Genomic DNA, 25,625 nt, shown 5'->3' with positions numbered 1-25,625 from the left:
GATAACCTAGTACACACTAAAATGGAGACAGGTTAGTGGAGGAGTGGCAGAGGGAGTTTTGGGCCATCTCTGCCCATGGGATGAAAGCCGACCATTCCCCCTGCTGGTCCTGGCAATAAGACCGCAGAAACCTACCCACATCTTGGTTAACTCTCTCCACCTGACCATTACTTTCGGGGTGAAACCCTGAGTTCAGGCTGACCGAGACCCCCAGACATTCCATGAACGCCCTCCAGAACCTTGACGTGAACTGGGGACCCCGATCAGACACTACATCCTCAGGCACCATGTAGTGCCGGAAGACGTGTGTAAACAGGGCCTCCGCAGTCTGTAGGGCCGTAGGGAGAAAGGAATGAGACGGCAGGACTTAGAAAATTGATCCACAATGACCAGAATCGTGGTGTTTCCTTGTAACGGAGGAAGATCTGTCACTGAATCCACCGAGAGGTGTGACCACGGCCGTTGTGGAACGGGTAGGGGTTGTAATTTCCCTCTGGGCAGGTGTCTAGGTGCCTTGCACTGGGCGCACACCGAGCAGGAGGAAACATACACCCTCACGTCCTTAGCTAAAGTGGGCCACCAGTACTTCCCACTAAGACAGCACACTGTCCGACCGATGCCAGGATGACCAGAGGAGGGTGATGTGTGAGCCCAACAGATCAATCGATAACGAACATCAGACGGAACGTACTTACGTCCAACTGGACACTGGGTGGGAGTGGGCTCCGCACGTAACGCCCGCTCTATGTCCGCGTCAACCTCCCATACCACCGGTGCCACCAGGCATTAAGCCGGAAGTATGGGAGTGGGATCCGTGGACCGCTCCTCTGTGTCATACATCCGGGACAGTGCGTCTGCCATAGCGTTCTGGGAACCTGGTTGGTAGGATAGAGTGAACACAAAACGGGTGAAAAATATGGCCCACCTTGCCTGGCGAGGATTTATTCTCCTCCAGATTGCGGTGGTCAGTGCAAATGAGAAAAGGGTGTTTAGCTCCCGCAAGCCAATGCCTCCACGTTTCAGAGCCCCGACAACAGCCAACTGCTCCCGGTCCCCCACATCATAGTTTCGCTCCAACGGGCTGAGCTTCTTCGAAAAGAACGCACAGGGGCAGAGCTTTGGTGGCGTATCAGAGCGCTGAGACAGCACAGCTCCTATCCCAGCCTCGGATGCTTCCATCTCTACTATGAACGCTAAAGAGGGATCAGGATGAGCCAACACAGGAGCTGAGGTAAACAGAGCCTTCAGGTGACCAAAAGCCCTGTCTGCCCCAGCTGACCACTGCAGTCGCACCGGTCCCCCCTTCAGCAAAAAGGTAATGGGAGCCGCTACCTGACCAAAGCCCCGGATAAACCGCCGGTAGTAGTTGGAAAACCCTATGAACTGCTGCACCTCCTTTACCGTGGTTGGAGTCGGCCAATTACGCACGGCTGAAATGCGGTCATTGTCCATCTCCACCCCTGACTCGGACAGGCGTACGGTACCCTAGGAAGGAGACGGACTGTTGGAAGAACAGACATTTCTCAGCCTTAACGTGCAGGTCATGCTCCAACAGTCGACCAAGCACCTTGAGCAACAGAGACACATGCTTGGTGCGTGTAGCGGAGTATATTAGAATGTCATCTACATACACCACTACACCCTGCCCATGCAGGTCCCTGAAAATGTAATCTACAAAGGATTGGAAGACGGATGGAGCATTCATCAACCCGTATGGCATGACGAGGAACTCATAGTGCCCAGAGGTGGTACCTAATGCCGTCTTCCACTCATGCCCCTCCCGGATACGCACCAGGTTGTAAGCACTCCTGAGATCCAATTTGGTGAAGAAGCGTGCCCCATGCAATGACTCGGTCACACTGGCTATGAGAGGCAGCGGGTAACTATACTTCACCATGATCTGATTTAAACCTCTATAGTCAATGCATGGGCGTACACCTCCATCCTTCTTCTTCACAAAAAAAGAAACTCGAGGAGGCAGGTGAAGTGGAAGGCCGAATGTATCCCTGTCCCAGAGATTCGGTGACATATGTTTCCATAGCCGCTGTCTCCTCCTGTGACAGAGGATACACTTGACTCCTGGGAAGTACTGCATCTACCAGGAGATTTATCGCACAATCCCCCCGTCGATGGTGTGGTAGTTGAGTTGCCTTTAAAAGAAGGCGAGAGCCAAATCGTCATATTCAGGGGGGATGTGCATGGTGGATAACTGGTTTGGACTCTCCACCGTAGTTGCACCTATGGAAACACCTATACACCTCCCTGAACACTGGCGTGACCATCCCTTAAGAGCCTTCTGTTGCCACGAAATAGTGGGGTCATGATAGGCCAACCAGGGAAGCCCCAACACCACAGGAAACGCAGGAGAATCGATCAGGAAGAGACTAATTCCCTCTTCATGACCCTCCTGCGTTATCATACATTGTGGAGCGTGGACCTCCCTAATCAGGCCCGACCCTAAAGGACGACTATCTAAGGAATGTACAGAGAAGGGCACATCAACAGGAACAATAGGAATCCCTAATCTAAGAGCAAACGAACGGTCAATAAAGTTCCCAGCTGCGCCTGTATCTACTAGCGCCTTATGCTGGGAATGCGGGGAAAACTCAGGAAATTCTATAAATATACACATGTGTGCAACAGGAAGCTCTGGGTGAGTTGGGTGCCTACTCACCTGGGATGATCCACCAGTGCCCTGCCTGCTGCCTCGACTTCCTGGGGAACCTCTCCAACACCGACCAGCAGTGTGTCCTCTGCGGTCACAAGTAGTGCAGGAAACGGCCTCCCTCGAGCTCCATAGGTGTAGGATCGGAGGTCCTGGGGGATAGAATGGACAGACCCTGATCCGGAGGTCCGCGGGTGACCTTCAGGTTATCCAACCGGATGGATAAATCCACCAGCTGGTCGAGGGTAAGGGTGGTGTCCCTGCAGGCCAGCTCCCGACGAACATCCTCACATAGACTACACCGGTAATGGTGATCCGGGCGCTCTCATTCCATCCCGTGCTGGCAGCCGGGGTCCTGAAGTCCAGTGCGAATTCCTGTGTGCTCCTCATCCCTTGTCTGAGATGGAAAAAGCTTTCCATCTGAAATACTCATAGCGGATACTATACTTCCCTATTCAGTGTTGGCCCACTCAAGCACTTTCCCTGACATACAGGAGATGAGGGCGGACACACTCTCGTATCCCGAGGGAGCCGGGTGGACAGTCGCCAGGTAGAGCTCCAACTGGAGCACCACCCAGCACCAGTTCAGTTCTGTGCACCTGCTGACTCCATTGGAGGTGCGTGTTTCTGTCATGTATCAGTATGCAGAGGTGAGGACGGAGTCAGGCGCAGGACACAGAACTGAGTAAAATAACATACTTTACTCAAAAAAATTATCAACCATAAATTCCACGCAGGGAAAACACACCATCACAAAGAAGACTAATAACACTAGACAAGGAACAAACATGGGAACCAGAGGGTTAAATAGGGAAATAATATTAACGTAATGGGAACCAGGTGTGTACAATAAATGGAAAAAGAAACGTAGATCGGTGGTAGCTAGAAAGCCGGTGACGACGACTGCCGAAAGCCGCCTGAACAAGGAGAGGCACCAACTTCGGCAGAAGTCGTGACAGTACGTCCCGTGTCTGAGCCGTTGAATTGCGACTCCACTTTGTCTCTGTACTGACATTTCGTTTGTTTGATTGCCATGCGGAGGGAATAACTAGACTATCTATATTCAGCCATATTCCTAGACCTCTTTCCATGGTTAAATGCAGTGGTTTGCGCTTTCTGTTTTGCGCGAATGCCACCATCCATCCACGGTTTCTGATTAGGGTAGGTTTTAATAGTCACAGTGGGTACAACATCTCCAATGCACTTCTTCATAAACTCGCTCATTGAGTCAGCGTAAACCTCAATGTGGTTCTCTGAGCATGACCTGAGCATATGCCAGTCTGCGGGATCAAAACAATCTTGAAGTGTTGATTCCGATTGGTCAGACCAGTGTTGAATAGTTCTAGTCACTGGTACATTGTGTTTGAGTTTCTGCCTATAAGACAGCAGGAGCAACATGGCGTTGTGGTCGGATTTGCTGAAGGGAGGGCGGGGGAGGGATTTGTATGCATCATGGAAGTTAGAGTAGCAGTGAAAGAATGTATTACCCCCACGTGTAGTGCAATCAATATGCTGATAGAATTTAGGTAGCCTTGTTCTCAAATTTGCTTTGTTAAAATCCCCAGATACAATAAACGCAGCCTCAGGATATATGGTTTCCAGTTTACATAGTGAAGTTACTTGAGGGCCGTCTTAGTGTCTGCTTGAGAGGGAATGTACACAGCTGTGACGATAACTGAAGATAATTATCTTGTGAGGTAATATGATTGTAAGGAATTCTAGGTCGGGTGAGCAGAAGGTCTTGAGTTCCTGTATGTTGTTATGATTACACCATGAGTCGTTAATCATGAAGAATACACCCCGCCCTTCCTCTTCCCAGAAAGGTGTTTATCTCTGTCGGCGCGGTGCATGGAGAAGCCCGGTGGCTGAACCAATTCTGACAACATATCCCGAGAGAAGCATGTTTCCGTGAAACAGATAATGTTACAATCTCTCTGGAAGGCAACCCTTGCTCAAATTTCATCTACCTTGTTGTCAAAAGACTGGACATCGGTGAGTAGTATACTCGGGAGCAGTGGGCGATGTGCACGTCTACGGAGCCTGACCAGGAGGCCGTTCCGTCTGCCCCTTCTGCGGCACAGTTTTTTGGGGTCAGCTTCTGGGATTAGATCCATTGTCCTGGATGGTGGTCCAAACAGAGGATCCACTTTCGGAAAGTCGTATTCCTGGTCGTAATGTTGGCAAGTTGACGTCTCTAATATCCAATAGTTCTTCCTGGCTGTATGTAATAAGACTTAAGATTTCTTGGGGTAACAATGTAAGAAATAATACATAAAAAAAGTTTCCTAAGGACTTGAAGCGGGGCGACCATCTCTGTCGGCGCCATCTTGTGTGTTCGTATGTGTGTATGTGTGTTCGTATGGGTGTATGTGTATGTGTGTGTGATAGTATGTTGTGTATGTTGTGTTTATGGGTGTGTGTCTCACTGGGTTTGACTGGGCACAATGGTACCCAGTTGACAGCACTCAAGCTCTTCACAGTTCTCCCCATCCCTCCCTCTCTTTGGCTTTCGTTCAGCCACAGACTATCAAAACAAATTGTGTCTGACACATGTTTTTCAGGCTACACTCAGTTAGCTCCCCTCCCATCTAATGATGCAAATCACTTATCCTGTGACGTTTATCGCACATTACATAAACATGGAGGAATAGGTCTGAGCAGAAGGAGAGTAAGTAAAACAGGGGAGAAAAGAAGAGAGCGAGGGGCCATGTTTGGCAGAGGAGAAAAGAAGAGACTTAAAGAGGCCCATCCTCTCCTCTTACCCTCCCTCCCCACTTCCTCTTCTGAGGGAACATTTCTGGTGTATACAAAACTCAGCCCCAAACACTCACAATGGAATGAGAGAGGAAGGGTGGGAGGTCTTTATACAAGCTTGGGTCTTCTCTCTCTCTCCCTTTCTCTCTCTCTCTCTCTCTCTCTCTCTGTCTCTCTCTCTCTCTCTCTCCCTCTCTCTGTCTTTTACTCACAAACTCAAACTCTGGACTTTAGTCAGGCCTGTTATGAGTGAAGAGAAGCGGCAGCGGGCCTCGTAGCGGGCTGGATCTTCACAGGAATTTGGATTGGTTGTGTTTCGGACTGGGGTGCGCTCACACACCCCTCGGGAGACATTTGTTTATGTGTGCGTGTGTTCTGTGTGTGAATGTTCAGACACGTTGCCAATGACTTTATTACATTTGCAGTAGAGGGAGAAGCCCTAAAAAGGGAATTATCTCTTCAGTCAGTGTCGGAGTTAAGCATTAACCTCTCTTTACACTACCAATACAACCCTGGCCTGTGCCTGGGTGTGTGTGTGTGTGTGTGTGTGTGAGGAGACCGTAAGATCTCTTGTCCATTAAAGAGCTTCAAAGCTCAAAGGCCTGCTGAGTCACGTCCTGCGATTGTCTCGGTGTATGTGAGCAAATTGTATCTGCGGAGTGTGTTTGTGTGTTCTGCTGTTGACGGAGTGGAGCAATTCAGAAGACTCAACCAATAGTGTCCCATCTTCTGATTGGAGGGGAACCTCTGGAGCGTGTGCTTGTTTTCTACTGTTGTTGGAGCAGAAAGGCCAGAGAGACTAGCCTTGATCGGAGCTGAGCCTGTGGAGTGTGAGGAGTGTGTGTGTAATTGTCCTGTCGTGTCTTCCTGACCAGAGCTGACTCCGGGGACACAATGACGGCTGAAGCTCTGGAGAAGTACTGTGGATCCATCTTCTGGGTGAGTAACACCACCAGAGAAAAATGCTCTCATAACCTTGCTTTCAAGCTAGTAGTGGTGCCAACCGAAGATGAAAAGACTCTTGGTAGCGCAGCGAAAGTTTGCTTCAAAAAAATCCATTGTCCTAAAAATATTTAATTATCTTTAAATCTTAAATAACTTCCAGTTAACATTCAGAGAACCTATGGGGATGATTGTTTTGTCTGAATCAGGAGGACATTGGCCTCTGTTTGTTTAGTACTGTAGGTTACTAAAACATTTTCAAAGCCATTTGGTGGGTTACTGCATTTTTTTTGTTTTACCTAACCAAACATTTATGTAAAGAACAAATTTAAAGTTATTCCAAGATGAATCTCAAGATGAATCGCAGAGTATTTTCAAGACATTGATAAGTTCATTCGAGGCTTCTTGTATTTTTTCACTCTAAAAGCATGATCTATTTTTGATTATAAAGGATTCTAATGTGAGGTTAGCTGTTTAATGTGCTCTTTAGTGTATCCTTTAGTAATTGTGGCTTTTGTCGTCACAGTTTTCTTTATTTAGATAATGTTCTTATCTCACCATGGACATGGTCAGGGCAGGGAGAGAGCTCATTGAGTGAAAACGTGACTGGGTTGTTATGACACTGTTAAGTCATCTTGACTCAGCTTTTTAGACTTGGTGCATGCTATTGCTAATAGGTCAGAGTGCAGTCTCTTTCTCTCACCATAAATCATTTAGCGATGAATAGCGATGAATTATTTGAAGTAGTACCAGAAAGTACCCATTGATACCACACTTAAAAGTACTACCACTGAACACAAATATAAACACAACACGCAGCAATTCCAAAGGTTTTACTGAGTTACAGTTCATATAAGGCCATCAGTCAATTGAAATAAATGAATAAATATGCCCTAATCTATGGATTTCACATGACTGGGGATACAGATATGCATCTGTTGGTCACAGGTAAATAAAAAAAAAAGGGCGTGGATCAGAAAACCAGTCCGTATCTGGTTTCACCACCATTTGCCTCATGCGGCGCGACACACCTCCTTTGCATAGAGTTGATCAGGCTGTTGATTGTGGCCTATGGAATGTTGTCCCACTCTTCAATGGTTGTGCGAAGTTTCTGGACATTGGCGGGAACTGGAACACGCTGTCGTACACGTCGAATCAGAGCATCCCAAACATGCTCAATGGGTGACATGTCTGGTGAGTACGCAGGCCATGGAAGAACTGAGACATTTTCAGCTTCCAGCTATTGTGTACAGATCCTTGCGACATGGGGCCGTGCATTATCATGCTGAAACGTGAGGTGCTGGAGGTGGATGAATGTCACAACAATGGGCCTAAGGATCTCGTCACAGTATCTCTGTACATTCAAATTGGCATCAATAAAATCCAAATGTGTTCGTTATCCATAGCTTATGCCTGCCCTTACCGTAACCCCACCGCTCTGTTCACAACGTTGACATCAGGAAACTGCTAGCCCAAACGATGCCATATACGCTGTCTTCCATCTGCCCGGTACAGTTGAAACCGGGATGAAGAGCACACTTCTCCAGCGTGCCAGTGGCCATCGAAGGTGAGCATTTGCCCACTGAAGTCGGTTATGACGCCGAACTGCAGTCAGGTCAAGACCTAGGTGAGGACGATGAGCTTTCCTGCAACTGTATCTGACAGTTTGTGCGGAAATTATTTGGTTGTGCAAACCCACAGTATCATCAGCTGTCTGGGTGGCTGGTTCCAGATGATCCCGCAGGTGTAGAAGCCAGATGTGAAAGTCCTGGGCTGACGTCGTTACACGTGGTCTGCGTTTCTGAGGCCGGTTGGACGTACTGCCAAATTCTACAATTTACAATTACATTGTTTACAAACAGTGGGGTAAAATAAGCTTATATTTTGGGTTCTGATGGGGTTAGACAGTTGAACTAAGCTCATGAGGCCTTTATAAGTTACATTCTTTAAGAATCAATGGCTATATATAATTAATTTGAAAGTTTAAAAAATTTAATCAGTTTGTGTGTGTCGAGCTGTGTGTCGAGCTGTCTGACACTATGACCTGCTCTGGACCATATCCGGAGTTATTAAACCAGAGAGGCTTGTGGGAATCTTATAGCTCATCTTATCACGTGCGCTCGTTCTGCTTTTCCTCTTCCTCCGCCCTCTTCTGTTCCTCTGCCTTCATCTTCGACAGCATGGAGTCAGTGGCACTCAGATCCCAGTTCTGTAAAGTGGCAACCACAGCCTCTTCAGAAGCCACCTGGAACATGTCCATAAACACATAAGGCCAAACATGGCTTGTAAAAACACAATTACACAGCCACCCTCTGTATCTGTCTCTCTCATTCACACACACACACACACACACACACACACACACACACACACACACACACACACACACACACACACACACACACACACACACACACACACACACACACACACACACACACACACACACACACACACACACACTCCCTCCAGGTGGGGTTCATGCCTCTTTGGCCTTCATATTTAATGACCTATGAGTCATATTTGATTAAATTGATCATCAGGGAGTTGGAGGGAAGGCTTAGTGCTTCTGGGTCAGTACATAGGTGAGTTTGGACCTGTGTGTGTGTGTGTTTAAGTGTGTGCGTATTTGTGCGTGTGTGTGTCTGCATGCATACAAGCGTGTGTGTGTGAGACACTATGAAAAATGTGTGTTTCTCTCTGTTAGAACTCGTCGTTCCTGCAGCGTGAGGACCCAGACTTGCCAGTGTGTGTGGAGCAGACCGTGTTGGTGTGGGCTCCGCTGGGCTTCCTGTGGCTCTGTGCCCCCTGGCACATAGCAGTGCTCTGCAGGAAGGCCACCCCCACTAAACACCTGTCCAAACTATACCTTTGTAAACAGGTAAACAAAGCCCCTGTCCACGATATGCCCCGGTGGGCAACATTTGGCACATTGTTATTTTCTGTTTGTAATCTCTACTTTTCTGGCCGTGAAGACATACAGTGGGGCAAAAAAGTATTTAGTCAGCCACCAATTATGCAAGTTCTCCCACTTAAAAAGATGAGAGAGGCCTGTAATTTTCATCATAGGTACACCTCAACTATGACAGAGAAAATGAGAAGAAAAAAATCCAGAAAATCACATCACATTGTAGGATTTTTAATGAATTGATTTGCAAATTATGGTGGGAAATAAGTATTTGGTCAATAACAAAAGTTTATCTCAATACTTTGTTATATACCCTTTTTTGGCAATGACAGAGGTCAAACGTTTTCTGTAAGTCTTCACAAGGTTTTCACACACTGTTGCTGGTATTTTGGCCCATTCCTCCATGCAGATCTCCTCTAGAGCAGTGATGTTTTGGGGCTGTTGCTGGGCAACACAGACTTTCAACTCCCTCCAAAGATTTTCTATGGGGTTGAGATCTGGAGACTGGCTAGACCACTCCAGGACCTTGAAATGCTTCTTACGAAGCCACTCCTTCGTTGCCCGGGCGGTGTGTTTGGGATCATTGTCATGCTGAAAGACCCAGCCACGTTTCATCTTCAATGCCCTTGCTGATGGAAGGAGGTTTTCACTCAAAATCTCACGATACATGGCCCCATTCATTCTTTCCTTTACACGGATCAGTCGTCCTGGTCCCTTTGCAGAAAAACAGCCCCAAATCATGATGTTTCCACCCCCATGCTTCACAGTAGGTATTGTGTTCTTTGGATGCAACTCGGCATTCTTTAACCCAAACACTACGAGTTGAGTTTTTACCAAAAAGTTATATTTTGGTTTCATCTGACCATATGACATTCTCCCAATCTTTTTCTGGATCATCCAAATGCCCTCTAGCAAACTTCAAACGGGCCTGGACATGTACTGGCTTAAGCAGGGGGACACGTCTGGCACTGCAGGATTTGAGTCCCTGGCGGCGTAGTGTGTTACTGATGGTAGGCTTTGTTACTTTGGTCCCAGCTCTCTGCAGGTCATTCACTTGGTCCCCCCTTGTGGTTCTGGGATTTTTGCTCACCGTTCTTGTGATCATTTTGACCCCATGGGGTGAGATCTTGCGTGGAGCCCCAGATCGAGGGAGATTATCAGTGGTCTTGTACGTCTTCCATTTCCTAATAATTGCTGTTTCCACCCCCATGCTTCACAGTAGGTATTGTGTTCTTTGGATGCAACTCGGCATTCTTTAACCCAAACACTACGAGTTGAGTTTTTACCAAAAAGTTATATTTTGGTTTCATCTGACCATATGACATTCTCCCAATCTTTTTCTGGATCATCCAAATGCCCTCTAGCAAACTTCAAACGGGCCTGGACATGTACTGGCTTAAGCAGGGGGACACGTCTGGCACTGCAGGATTTGAGTCCCTGGCGGCGTAGTGTGTTACTGATGGTAGGCTTTGTTACTTTGGTCCCAGCTCTCTGCAGGTCATTCACTTGGTCCCCCCTTGTGGTTCTGGGATTTTTGCTCACCGTTCTTGTGATCATTTTGACCCCATGGGGTGAGATCTTACGTGGAGCCCCAGATCGAGGGAGATTATCAGTGGTCTTGTACGTCTTCCATTTCCTAATAATTGCTGTTTCCACCCCCATGCTTCACAGTAGGTATTGTGTTCTTTGGATGCAACTCGGCATTCTTTAACCCAAACACGACGAGTTGAGTTTTTACCAAAAAGTTATATTTTGGTTTCATCTGACCATATGACATTCTCCCAATCTTTTTCTGGATCATCCAAATGCCCTCTAGCAAACTTCAAACGGGCCTGGACATGTACTGGCTTAAGCAGGGGGACACGTCTGGCACTGCAGGATTTGAGTCCCTGGCGGCGTAGTGTGTTACTGATGGTAGGCTTTGTTACTTTGGTCCCAGCTCTCTGCAGGTCATTCACTTGGTCCCCCCTTGTGGTTCTGGGATTTTTGCTCACCGTTCTTGTGATCATTTTGACCCCATGGGGTGAGATCTTGCGTGGAGCCCCAGATCGAGGGAGATTATCAGTGGTCTTGTACGTCTTCCATTTCCTAATAATTGCTCCCTCAGTTGATTTCTTCAAACCAAGCTGCTTACCGATTGCAGATTCAGTCTTCCCAGCCTGGTGCAGGTCTACAATTTAGTTTCTGGTGTCCTTTGACAGCCCTTTGGTCTTGGCCATAGTGGAGTTTGGAGTGTGACTGTTTGAGGTTGTGGACAGGTGTCTTTTATACCCATAACAAGTTCAAACAGGTGCCATTAATATAGGTAACGAGTGGAGGACAGAGGACCCTCTTATAGAAGAAGTTACAGGTCTGTGAGAGCCAGAAATCTTGCTTGTTTGTAGGTGACCACATACTTATTTTCCACCATAATTTGCAAATAAATTCATTCAAAATCCTACAATGTGATTTTCTGGATATTTTTCCTCATTTTGTCAGTCATAGTTGAAGTGTACCTATGATGAAAATTACAGGCCTCTCTCATCTTTTTAAGTGAGAGAACTTGCACAATTGGTGGCTGACTAAATACTTTTTTGCCCCACTGTACAACCAGAGTGCAACAAACTGGTTTCTGATTACAAACTGGTAAAGGCATACAGACATTGTAAATATTTCATATTTGGGTAGTTTTTTGGTCAGATACACAGATTACAACCTGACAAAGACCTACTTTTTGGGTTGCTAAAAATACGTGAAGAAAACATCCTTACTCAACCAGTATAAAACCTGACCATGATGTAATAAAAGTTGTAATGATGTCATTGCCATGACTTCATTACGACATTGCCCCCTCAGACCTCTGTAAACAGGTTAACTCTATTCACCGTTTACAAACTCAAATTAAGTCTACTCTGGGACTTATCAGCACTTTCAAGTGAGGTATTTTTTTTTATCTCTGTGACATTGACCCTGAATCTTTCTTCAAGCAAGTAACAGAGATTATTTATGCATCGCTTCATCTGTCACTATCTCGCTCTCCTTCCCACCTCTCCCTCCTCCCCAGATTGTGGTTGGCCTGTTGTTCCTGACCGCCATAGCAGGTCTAGCTGTGACGTTAGGAGAGGACTATGGTCCAACCAGAGACACCACTGCGACAGAGAAAAACCCTTGGGTTTTCTATGCCAACCCTATTCTGTTCGCTGTCTCATGGGTAAACCTTTTCATTGATCTATTTATGTATTAACTGAAGTTGAAAAAAATTGGGACAGATACAAACATTTTGTGTTGTTCGTACCACAGTGTATAGATGTGACAGTGTATCTAGTTTCTATTCGGTTGTGATTCGTTGTCTTTTTTTTCCCACTGTGGTTGTTTGCTAAATAAAAGACTGTATTATTTTATTCCCCTTTAGATCCTGCTGGTACTCTGTCAGGAGGGAGTGAGGAGGAGAGAGGGAGCAGTGGACTCTACTACTCTGTTCCTCTTCTGGCTGATCCTGGTGGTCTGTGATGTCTTCCCCTTCCAGACCCTGCTACGAGAGGCCCTCAGAATGGTACAGAGGGAGGGAGGGCTGAAGGGAAGGAGGGAAAGGGGAAGCAATGACAGATGATTAAATTTACATTTGAGTCATTTAGCAGACACTCTTATCCAGAGTGACTTACAGCATTCACCTTTAAGACAGTCAGGTCAGACAACCACATATCATAGTCATATAGTCACATTTTTCATCAATAAAGTAGTTATCAGCAAAGTCAGTGCTAGTCGGAAAAGACAAGTGGGAGTGTTTAAAATAAAATAAAAGATTATACTTGTGTTTACTTTAGGTGGTACATACAGCCAGGATGATTCATGCTCTCTTTCGCTCTATTTGACTCCTTCTATATCAACCCTCTGAGCAAATTATAAACAAATGACTAACTTGTGTTCACTTTATATGATACAGAAAAAGATCACTTAAGTACAGCCAGGGTGTTTAATGCTCATGTTCTTTCTCTCTGGCAGTGGTCCAATTTTTGCCATCGCGTAATTTTTACCCCCTCAACCCTCGCGCTAGCCACTTTCCCTCAGAGGAATCCACATCGAAACCAAATGCAGTTTGATTCCCATCTTAAGCGGTGGTCCAATTCACAAAAGTTACCCCCTCGGTCCTCGATTTAGCTTCAGGGAGCAATTGAACAACTTTGATCACTTATTGGGGTTGTTATGGCCCACAAGTCAATGAAAACTGTAGTCACATGTCAAACTTCGGCGGCCGCGAAGTGTCAAATTGAATCAACCTGACTTCATTAGTCGGCATGTGAGAGAACATTATTACGCTTGCATGCTAGCTAGCAAATAAATATGTATAGATTACATAAATTTTAGTGGTGGCGAATGGGAATATGATGTTCAAAGTGGCTCAGACTCATAGCAAGGAGCCTATAAAACGTAGCTAGCTATCTACCTAAACATATTTTGGGAAATTCTAAAATGTATTGGAATAAATAACCAAATGATAAACCTGACAAGAGTGCTGCATTAGCTTGCTAGGTGCATAAATTGCTTGAGGTTGGTTCTTATTAGGCACAACTTCCAAGCTTTCAACTAAGTACGTTGACTATCAGATCATCATTCTCCCTCGCTTGGGCAAGGACATTTGAAGGTTCACTCAGATGTGAGGATGTAAAACATCATTCAAGGGCTGAGGGTTGAGGGCCGAGGGCTGTCTACTTCAAATAAAATGTTATTGGTCACATACAGTGCCTTGCGAAAGTATTCGGACCCCTTGAACTTTGCGACCTTTTGCCACATTTCAGGCTTCAAACATAAAGATATAAAACTGTATTTTTTTGTGAAGAATCAACAACAAGTGGGACACAATCATGAAGGGGAACGACATTTATTGGATATTTCAAACTTTTTTAACAAATCAAAGACTGAAAAATTGGGCGTGCAAAATTATTCAGCCCCCTTAAGTTAATACTTTGTAGCGTCACCTTTTGCTGCGATTACAGCTGTAAGTCACTTGGGGTATGTCTCTATCAGTTTTGCACATCGAGAGACTGAAATTTTTTCCCATTCCTCCTTGCAAAACAGCTCGAGCTCAGTGAGGTTGGATGGAGAGCATTTGTGAACAGCAGTTTTCAGTTCTTTCCACAGATTCTCGATTGGATTCAGGTCTGGACTTTGACTTGGCCATTCTAACACCTGGATATGTTTATTTTTGAACCATTCCATTGTAGATTTTGCTTTATGTTTTGGATCATTGTCTTGTTGGAAGACAAATCTCCGTCCCAGTCTCAGGTCTTTTGCAGACTCCATCAGGTTTTCTTCCAGAATGGTCCTGTATTTGGCTCCATCCACCTTCCCATCAATCTTAACCATCTTCCCTGTCCCTGTTGAAGAAAAGCAGGCCCAAACCATGATGCTGCCACCACCATGTTTGACAGTGGGGATGGTGTGTTCAGGGTGATGAGCTGTGTTGCTTCTTGCCACTCTTCCATAAAGGCCAGATTTGTGCAATATACGACTGATTGTTGTCCTATGGACAGAGTCTCCCACCTCAGCTGTAGATCTCTGCAGTTCATCCAGAGTGATCATGGGCCTCTTGGCTGCATCTCTGATCAGTCTTCTCCTTGTATGAGCTGAAAGTTTAGAGGGACGGCCAGGTCTTGGTAGATTTGCAGTGGTCTGATACTCCTTCCATTTCAATATTATCGCTTGCACAGTGCTCCTTGGGATGTTTAAAGCTTGGGAAATCTTTTTGTATCAAAATCCAGCTTTAAACTTCTTCACAACAGTATCTCGGACCTGCCTGGTGTGTTCCTTGTTCTTCATGATGCTCTCTGTGCTTTTAACGGACCTCTGAGACTATCACAGTGCAGGTGCATTTATACGGAGACTTGATTACACACAGGTGGATTGTATTTATCATCATTAGTCATTTAGGTCAACATTGGATCATTCAGAGATCCTCACTGAACTTCTGGAGAGAGTTTGCTGCACTGAAAGTAAAGGGGCTGAATAATTTTGCACGCCCAATTTTTCAGTTTTTGATTTGTTAAAAAAGTTTGAAATATCCAATAAATGTCGTTCCACTTCATGATTGTGTCCCACTTGTTGTTGATTCTTCACAAAAAAATACAGTTTTATATCTTTATGTTTGAAGCCTGAAATGTGGCAAAAGGTCGCAAAGTTCAAGGGGGACGAATACTTTCACAAGGCACTGTATACATTTTTTTTAGCAGATGTTATTGCGGGTGTAGTGAAATGCTTGTGTTCCTAGCTCCAACAGTGCAGTAGTATCTAACAATTCAAAACAAAATTACAGCAAAGTTGCTCAGGAGCTAGAAGCAGAGCTGCCATGCCTGTCGGCGCGTTTGGACATCAGCCTCTGACTCCTTCTCTATATGCATCCCCCTCTCTCTCCAGGGAGAGATCCCAGACCTCCCTCGTTTCTGTCTCTTCTACATCTCCTTCGGGCTGGAGTTGATCGCCCTCATCCTCTCTGCCTTCGCAGATGTCCCCCGGGAAGCAGAGGATCTAGTCAAAAAGGTACCTACCTACGTGCTGAACAGTTGCCAGATATTATTGTCAATTGTTTTACATTGTTCACCTATACTGACTAATCAGGTCGATATACTGGAAAACAGCATCTCAACAAAGTATATGAATAAAGTTATTCTAAAGATATTGTTTTGCCTAAGAATTGGCTCACTCTGTCTTGTTGTGTGTGTTTTAGAACCCAGAGGTTGGAGCCGCATTTCTCAGCAGAATCACTTTCAATTGGTTCAACAGGTATAGTATCGCAGATTTTCCTCACTGTCTTCAAAACATGTCTTTCAGTCTGTAAGTCTGGCTCACAAGAGATTGGGTCTGGATGTAGATCTGGATCTCAAGGGTTCTGGTCTTGGTCTGGGTCTTTAAGGATCTGGTTTTTACTCTCTTTTTCACTCTCTCTCCCTTCCTACCTCCTTCAGCATGGTGCTAAATGGTTTCAAGCGCCCTCTGGTCCAGAAGGACCTGTGGGAGCTAAGTGAGGCAGAGAGTACTCTTCAGATAAGTCAGCGTTTCCAGCAGACCATGCAGACAGAGCTGAAAGCAGCCAGAACCAGGCTTCAGACCAAAATGAGGAAGAGAGGGGAGGAGAAGGCAAGCAAAGGCCAGGGAGAGGGCCTCCAAAACGAGCATCAGAATAGGCTGGGGAAGGGGGTCAGCCAGGATGTGCTGATGATGGTGAGAGCAACCCACACTCGTAAAAATATTCAAACATGCACGTGCGCACACATACAAACATACACAAAATAAAAAAACATGTTAAAAAACACACACAGAAAAGGGGATTTATTTAGTTTGGTCTCTCACACAGTCAATCACTTTCTATTTGACTCATATCGTGCAAGGTGAACAGTATCAGTACAAAACAAGTGTTTTCCCCCAAACACTCCTGACAAACACTCCAGCTTTGTGAACAATGATCAGCTTTTATACTTACGAAAAGGAGAACATTTATAATGGCTCTATGGACTCAAGCTACCAAGGTAGAAAGATATTTATACAGAGATCTTACCTTAGACCTATTTCATTACATAATATGGTGTGTATATGTTAATTTCAATAAATGTTCTTATATTAATATTTTATACCACAAACATTTATTTATTTTCACTACTTTCCAGCTCCGAATAGGGTTGGCACGTGCATTGTATAATCATGTAACTAACAATTATGGACAATGGCCGTGATTTTAATTTGATTTTTAAAAAAGTCTGCCATAACCGTTTAAATAGGCTGAGTTACCTGAATACCTCAACTTTCTCTGAAACAGTACTGATTGATCTATTTCACTGTACTAGGAGGAAAAGGGGGATAAAAAGGAGAAGAAGAAGGAGGAGAAGAAGAAGAAGAAGAAAGAAGAGAAGGAGGACTACCCCAAGTCGTGGCTCATCCCCACCATCGCTACCACATTTAAAAGGGTCCTGTGGGAATCAGCTATCTTCAAGCTCATAACGGACCTGCTATCCTTTGCCAGTCCACAGATCCTCAAGTGAGTCAACCAGTTCTAGGCCTATGGACTTTGGCCGTGTCCGAAAACCCGTACTTGCGTTCTAAATAGTAGGGATTTTGGGTGTGCGAAAATAGAATGTTTTATAGTAAATTTAGAAAATGTAGTATTAAAATAGAACACCACCAACTGGTAGTGGTCTCGAAAGAGGTGCCAGTATAGATATAGGTACAACTGTCCTGGCGCCTCATTTATAAGGCTTGGTAATGACCAGTAGGTATACAGATATACAGAACACACATTTATTGCCACACTCAAGACAGGCACACACAGCAAACAGGAAGTAGGAGGGAACCCAGTGGAAGTGGTTTCCTGTCATAGGACAGAAATAGAGAGTGTGTATTATTACACACATGAACCCCAACAAAGTCCATTTACATGGTAATTCATGCACTAACACACAGTTAGGAAGTCCAGAGCGGAGGACACCAAAACAAGCCATACAGATACCGACCATGTTGTGGAGTCAACAGAAGTCAGAAATAGCATTATAAATATTCACTTACCTTTGATGATCTTCATCGGACTGCACTTCCAGGAATCCCAGTTCCACAATAAATGTTTGTTTTGTTCGATAAAGTCCATAATTTACGTTCAAATACCTCCTTTTTGTTCGCGTGTTTAGTTCACAAATCCAAATTCATGAGGCGCAGGCACAATTAGACCAGACGAAAAGTCAAAAAAGTTATATTACAGTTCGTAGAAACATGTCAAACGATGTATAGAATCAATCTTTAGGATGTTTTTATCATAAATCTTCAATAATGTTTCAACCGGACAATTCCTTTGTCTTTAGAAATGAAAAGGAATGCAGCTAGCTCTCACGGCCGCGCGCATGATTTAGCTCATGGCATTCTGCCAGACCCCTGACTCAAACAGCTCTTATTCGCTCCCCCTTCACAGTAGAAGCCTAAAACAAGGTTCTAAAGACTGCTGACATCTAGTGTAAGCCCTAGGAAGTGCAATCGGACTAAATTTACACTGTACCTTGGATAGGCAAAGACTTGAAAACCTACAAACCTCAGATTTCCCACTTCATGGTTGGATTTTGTCTCAGGTTTTTGCCTGCCAAATGAGTTCTGTTATACTCACAGACATCATTCAAACAGTTTTAGAAACTTCAGAGTGTTTCCTATACAAATCTACAAATTATATGCATATTTTAGCTTTTGGGCCTGAATAGCAGGCAGTTTACTCTGGGCACCTTTTTATCCAAGCTACTCAATACTGCCTCACAGTCCCAAAGAAGTTAACTCATTAGTAACTTGGGGCACCACGGGAAAACGTATTTAATGAGTTACTATCTCCCGAATTCATCTCTTATAAGATATGTACATATCTATAGATAACAGTCAGTTATTCATTTATTATTACCTCATCAGTCTCATTCTGAACGTCGTTGACGTCATAAATCTTCACAAACCCTAACCTAAGTGATGATTCAGCGATACACAAATTGGCTTACCTTTTTATTTACTAACTAAATAATCACACAGAAATACATAAACACACACACAGTATAGATTATTGATTACTATCATAATGCAATGAAATATAGTCCCTAGTGGACTAACCCAGTATGACAGCTTGTTACACAATGGAAAGGGGGTAGGGACAGAAAGAGCGGGAAAGACAAAGAGAGTGGGCTTATCCTAACAACATTTGGAAACTATGCTCACCGTAAATATGAATATTTAGCACCTTAACAACCGCTCATTCGGATTTAGAAATGCAACATATATTTATGCTTGTCTTTCTCTCTCGTCTCTCTGTTGAAACCACTCGTCCGTCTATGGCGAGTAGTTCGAGGGATGCAAGACACAATGTCCTTTGTAGTTGTAGGCTTATTTTGTTTTGGAGTGTTCGTTAGAATGGATACATCAGATGTACCACACGGTGGTGAGAGGGAAATGTTCTTTCCCTCTCGTCTTCGGTCAAGTTTCCTAGACTACAGCACTTAAACAGCTGCAGACTGTGAATGTTCCGGTGTAGTCTTCATCTACTTCACTCGTCGAGAGTTTCAGAGGCTCTTACCATTTTCCTGTCTTGTAGTTTTAAACCATTTGTCACGTATTCAGCTCGCGCTGCACGTAGACTGGTCTCAATGGTTGATTATTCAGTGTACAGCTAGGACCACTTTACACACGCAACAGCTTTAAAAACATTTTTTGAGAGGAATGGGAGTTTCACTATAGGCTGATCGTTTTTTACATTTCCCGGGTCAAGGTTTGGCTTTTTCAGGAGAGGGTTTATTACTGCCTCTCTTAGTGAGTTTGGTACACATCCGGTGGATAAGGAGCCATTTATTATGTTCAACATAGGAGGGCCAAGCACAGGAAGTAACTCTTTCAGTAGTTTAGTTGAAATAGGCTCCAGTATGCTTCTTGACGGTTTGGAAGCCATGCCTCTTTTCATGAATGTGTCAAGAGATACAGGATTTAAAAACTTGAGTGTCTCCAATGATCCTAGGTCCTGGAGCATCATTTCTGTTCCAATTTTCTGGATGCTTGCTTCAGGGCTCTGGTATTTTCTGTATACCAGTGACAACATTTCTTGTGACTAATGTTTTTAGTTTTTAGGGGTGTGACTGCATCTAGGGTATTATGCAAGGTTACATTTCGATCCTCAACTTAGGTGGTTAACGATTTAGATCCACAATATTTATTAGACGGGCAAAACTAGATCCACGTTATGACTGTGGCTCTCATGCCCTGATCTGATTCACCTGTCTTGGTAACTGTCTCTACCCACCTCCAGGTGTCTCCTGTTTTCCCCATTAGTCCCCAGTGTATTTACACCTGTGTTTCCTGTCTCTCTGTGCCAGTTCGTCGTGTTTTGCCAAGTCAACCAGCGTTTCTCCTAGCTCCTATTCTTTCCAGTCTCTGTTTTTTTCTTAGTCCTCCTGGTTTTGACCCTTGCCTGTCCTGACGCCGAATCCGCCCGACTGACCACTTTTCCTGTCCTGACCTCGAGCCTGCCTGTCCCCTTGTCCTGTTTGGACTCTGACCTGGTTTATGAACTCCCGCCTGTCCCCGACCAGCCTTTTGCCTATCCTGTTGGTGTAATAGATATTGGAGCTCAACCATCTGCCTCCTGTGTCTGCATTTGGGTCTCGCCTTGTGCACTTATAGTGGCAACGAGTAGGTCCGGAGACATGTTAGACAAAACCTACTAAGTCGATGATGGCTCCGAAAGCCTTTTGGAGTGGGTCTGTGGACTTTTCCATGTGAATATTAAAGTCACCAAAAATGTTAATATTATCTGCCATGAATACAACGTCCAATAGCAATTCCGGGAACTCAGTGAGGAACGCTGTATACGGCCCAGGAGGCCTGTAAACAGTAGCTATAAAAAGGGACTGAGTAGGCTGCATAGATTTCATGACTAGAAAATCAAAAGATGCATTCATTTCTTTTGTAAATTGAAATTTGCTGTCATAAATGTTAGCAACAACTGCGCCTTTGTGGGATGCGTGAGGGATATGGTCACTAGTGTAACCCGGTGGAGATGGCCTTATTTAACACAGTAAATTCATCAGGCTTGAGCCATGTTTCAGTCAGGCCAATCACATCAAGATTATGATCAGTGATTATGACTGCCTTGGACGTGAGGGATCTAACATAAAATAACCCTATTTTTCAATAATGACAGGAATGGAGGAGGTCTTTATAACAGTGAGATTGCTAAGGTGAACACCGCCATGTTTTCTTTTGCTCAACCTAGATTGAGGCACAGACACGGTCTCAATGGGGATATCTGAGCTGACTACATTGACTGTGGCGGACTCCACTAAGCTGTCAGGCTGGCTAACATGTATTATGAAATATGTTGTAAAATGTATTTTAATGTTTAAAAACGGTGTTATAATGTATATTATTGCCTTAATTTTTGCTGAACCTCAGGAAGAGTAATGGGGATGCATAATAAATACAAATACAAATACCTTGCCTAAACTAGGCCAGTACAGGATGTCTGTAAATAGGGATCCTTCTTGCAAAACAGTTAACGCTCATTAAATTGCAAGTGTTTGCCAAATTAACACTTCTCTGTTGCAATTAAGCAAGGCGAATGATACACGTTTAAGCCCGATCTACCGGCTCCCAATAACCTTCCCAGCGCATTTTTCCAAATCAGAGGAAATCAGAGCAAACCCTGAGTAAAACGTAATGCCGCAGACCGTAAAGTGTAAGCACATAGGTATTTACAGAGAGTCCCGATCGTTTTCAAACCTGTTGAATATATTCTGGTTCAAATCAGCCATTATTGACCAAATGTGAACAGTGCTCAGAGCAGATGCGAGGCATGTCCCACCGTCAGCCAAAACTATAGTTTGTTAACAAGAAATTTGTGGAGTGGTTGAAAAAAACAGTTTTAATGACTCCAACCTAAGTGTATGTAAACTTCTGACATATACATACATAAACATTCAAACATATACACATATATACATACATACACATACAGTGGGGCAAAAAAGTATTTAGTCAGCCACCAATTGTACAGGTTCTCCCACTTAAAAAAATGAGAGAGGCCTGTAATTTTCATCATAGGTACACTTAAACTATGACAGACAAAATGAGGAAAAATATCCAGAAAATCACATTGTAGGATTTTTAATGAATTTATTTGCAAATTATGGTGGAAAATAAGTATTTGGTCACCTACAAACAAGCAAGATTTCTGGCTCACACAGACCTGTAACTTCTTCTTTAAGAGGCTCCTCTGTCCTCCACTTGTTACCTGTATTAATGGCACCAGTTTGAACTTGTTATCAGTATAAAAGACACCTTTCCACAACTTCAAACAGTCACACTCCAAACTCCACTATGGCCAAGACCAAAGAGCTGTCAAAGGACACCAGAAACAAAATTGTAGACCTGCACCAGGCTGGGAAGACTGAATCTGCAATAGCTAAGCAGCTTGGTTTGAAGAAATCAACTGTGGGAGCACTTATTAGGAAATGGAAGAAATACAAGACCACTGATAATCTCCCTCGATCTGGGGCTCCACGCACGACCTGTGGGGTTAAAATGATCACAAGAACGGTGAGCAAAAATCCCAGAACCACACGGGGGGACCTAGTGAATGACCTGCAGAGAGCTGGGACCAAAGTAACAAAGCCTACCATCAGCAAGGGCATTGAAGATGAAACGTGGCTGGGTCTTTCAGCATGACAATGATCCCAAACACACCGCCCGGGCAATGAAGGAGTGGCTTCGTAAGAAGCATTTCAAGGTCCTAGAGTGGCCTAGCCAGTCTCCAGATCTCAACCCCATAGAAAATCTTTGGAGGGAGTTGAAAGTCTGTGTTGCCCAGCAACAGCCCCAAAACATCACTGCTCCAGAGGAGATCTGCATGGAGGAATGGGCCAAAATACCAGCAACAGTGTGTGAAAACCTTGTGAAGACTTACAGAAATCGTTTGGCCTCTGTCATTACCAACAAAAGGTATTTAACAAAGTATTGAGATAAACTTTTGTTATTGACCAAATACTTATTTTCCACCATAATTTGCAAATCAATTCATTAAAAATCCTACAAAGTGATTTTCTGGAGAAAAATCTAATTTAATTTTGTCCGTCATAGTTGAAGTGTACCTATGATGAAAATTACAGTCCTCTCTCATCTTTTTAAGTGGGAGAACTTGAACAATTGGTGGCTGACTAAATACTTTTTTGCCCCACTTTACATATACACACACACATATACACATTTCTTTTAAAATATACCTTTATTATTCCCTGCAAACCCTACCACACTTCCCCCAAATGGAGTAAACTAATAAACAGTAACACTTTAGCTTCTACCTTCAGTTTATACATATTATACACATTTTAGGGACACAATCTATTTTACAATAGTTATTTTTTGTTTGTTTTTAGTCCTTCCTCTATTTCTGATGTCCATCCAGTTTGATTTCCATTTGTAACTGTGCTATTTCACAACATTTCTGAACCTATATACATTTTACAGACCCCGTATGTTTTACAATGGCTATCTTGTTGTTATTAGTCCCACCCTTCGGCTCCATTCAACCCCTCCCATCTATCTCTTAACATCATCCATTTTGGATTTCTATTGGCCATATATTTTTCAATTGTGCTGTGATGCTTCACAAAAGTACTCAACCTTTCTATTCTCATAGCTTCTACAGATTGTAAGTTAAAGATAATTTTTTTTGCTAAAATAATAATAATATTATTGATTGATTGACTATTGCTTTTCAAATCACCCAGTATTGCTACCTGCAGCGTTACTTCTAGGTAAATGTTGCAATTCTTCAGCCATTCCTGGACGTGTGACCAAAAACGAGCTACATATGGACAGTACCAAAATAAATGATCTAATGACTCTATCTCCTCACAGCAAAATCTGCAGAGCTGGGAAGATAGTATCCCCCATATATATAACAATGTTTTGGTTGCAAGAATTTTGTATAATCATTTAAATTGAAAAATTTAAAGTTTTGAATCTGGCGTTGTTTTGCATGTCAATTCATAATCTATGTGCCATGGAATCGGTACATCGAAAATCCTTTCCCAACTATTTAGCAATTTATATGGCACAGATGTCAATTCTTTGGTCCTTAAATGAATTTGGTATATGTTTTTATTTATCACAATTTTCTTTAACCGTCTTTAATGCAGGGCCGACATACAAGTTCCTTGCTTTCTTTCCTCCCCTTCTTACTTGCCTCTTCCATTTATGTGGTAATGCTGCAATTAGTTGCTTGTAATTTTGGGTAGAGCAGACATTTCCATATGTCTGTGTTAGCTGCATGTGTGACATAACTCCACCAGTCCTATTTATGATATAATTTACAAAAATTAAACATGTTTTACATTTGATTGAAAAATGTGTTTTTTTTTATCAATTCGTATGTTTGAGTTTAACCACAATATTTGTTGTATTACTTGTTCTGTCTTTTCAGGTGGATTAAATTGAAATTGCAACCAACTTTCTTAGGCTTGTTTAAATAATAACGATATTTTGGGGATTATTTTGTTTTCAAATAACCGAAAGTGAGCAGTTGTAATCTGAATAAAGGGAAAAAGACCATTCTTGAACATGGGGTGAGACATTCTTACTAATTTGCTGGAGAACCATTTCGGATTTAAGAATCGTTTTTGTATGACTGATGCCTTTAGTGAGAGGTCTAATGCTTTAATATTTCATCATTTCTGCCTTCCGAATTCATATTCGGTATATATATAGGCCCTTTTAATTTTGTATGACTTGCCGTTCCAAATAACATTTTATATTTTTTGTTCATATAATTTAAAAAGCAGGTCACTAGGTGTAGGCAAAACCAAAAGCAAATAGGTCAACTGTGATTTGACTAAAGAGTTAACCAGGGGTGATTTTTCCACAAATAGACAGGTATTTTCCTTTCCATGGTAGCAAGATCTTATCTATATGTTTGCTAACTTTCTATAAAAATGTATTGGAGTGAGATAATTTCTTTCTTTCGGGATTTGTTTATGTCTTTAAAATATATATATATTTCACCTTTATTTAACCAGGTAAACTAGTTGAGAACAAGTTCTCATTTACAACTGCGACTTGGCCAAGATAAAGCAAAGCAGTGCGACAGAAACAACAACACAGAGTTACACATGGAATAAACAAGGGTACATTCAATAACGCAATAGAAAAAAAGTATAAGTACAGTATGTGCAAATGGCATGAGGTAAAGCAATAAATAGGCCATAGTAGCAAAGTAATTGCAATTTAGCAGATTAACACTCGAGTGATAGATGAGCAGATGATGGTGTGTAAGTAGTGATACTGGTGTGCAAAAGAGCAGCAAAACAATATGGGGATGAGGTAGGTAGATTGGGTGGGCTATTTACAGATGGACTATGTACAGCTGCAGCGATCGGTTAGCTGCTCAGACAGCTGATGTTTAAAGTTAGTGAGGGAAATGTAAGTCTCCAGCTTCAGTGATTTTTGCAATTCGTTCCAGTCAGTGGCAGCAAAGAACTGGAAGGAAAGGTGGCCAAAGGGGGTGTTGGCTTTGGGGATGACCAGTGAGATATACCTGCAGGAGCGCGTGCTAGGATGGGTGTTGTTATCGTGACCAGTGAGCTGAGATAAGGCGGAGCATTACCTAGCATAGACTTATAGATGACCTAGAGCCAGTGGGTCTGGCGACGAATATGTACTGAGGGCCAACCCACTAGAGCATACAGGTCACAGTGGTGGGTGGTATAAGGCGCTTTGGTAACAAAACGGATGGCACTGTGATAGACTACATCCAGTTTGCTGAGTAGAGTATTGGAAGCCATTTTGTAGATGACATCATCGAAGTCGAGGATCGGTAGGATAGTCAGT

At 43.5% G+C, this 25,625-nt stretch overlaps 1 protein-coding gene across 1 annotated transcript in view; it reads left to right on the top strand.

Moving 5' to 3' along the window:
• Positions 1-5,651: 5,651 nt before the first annotated feature.
• The window catches only part of abcc2 (ATP binding cassette subfamily C member 2), a 55,778-nt gene continuing 35,804 nt past the window's right edge, over positions 5,652-25,625 (top strand). Inside the window, exons 1-8 of the mRNA XM_031823317.1 lie at positions 5,652-6,358; positions 9,069-9,242; positions 12,313-12,459; positions 12,661-12,801; positions 15,660-15,782; positions 15,970-16,025; positions 16,208-16,463; positions 17,084-17,274. Of these exons, the coding sequence (XP_031679177.1) occupies positions 6,314-6,358; positions 9,069-9,242; positions 12,313-12,459; positions 12,661-12,801; positions 15,660-15,782; positions 15,970-16,025; positions 16,208-16,463; positions 17,084-17,274 (1,133 nt within the window). The 5' untranslated portion in view covers positions 5,652-6,313. The remainder of the gene's footprint in view (positions 6,359-9,068; positions 9,243-12,312; positions 12,460-12,660; positions 12,802-15,659; positions 15,783-15,969; positions 16,026-16,207; positions 16,464-17,083; positions 17,275-25,625) is intronic.

The sequence above is a fragment of the Oncorhynchus kisutch genome, linkage group LG4, assembly GCF_002021735.2.
Source record: "Oncorhynchus kisutch isolate 150728-3 linkage group LG4, Okis_V2, whole genome shotgun sequence".
Lineage (NCBI taxonomy): Eukaryota > Metazoa > Chordata > Actinopteri > Salmoniformes > Salmonidae > Oncorhynchus > Oncorhynchus kisutch.
This window is presented reverse-complemented; position numbering and strand designations above follow the sequence as displayed.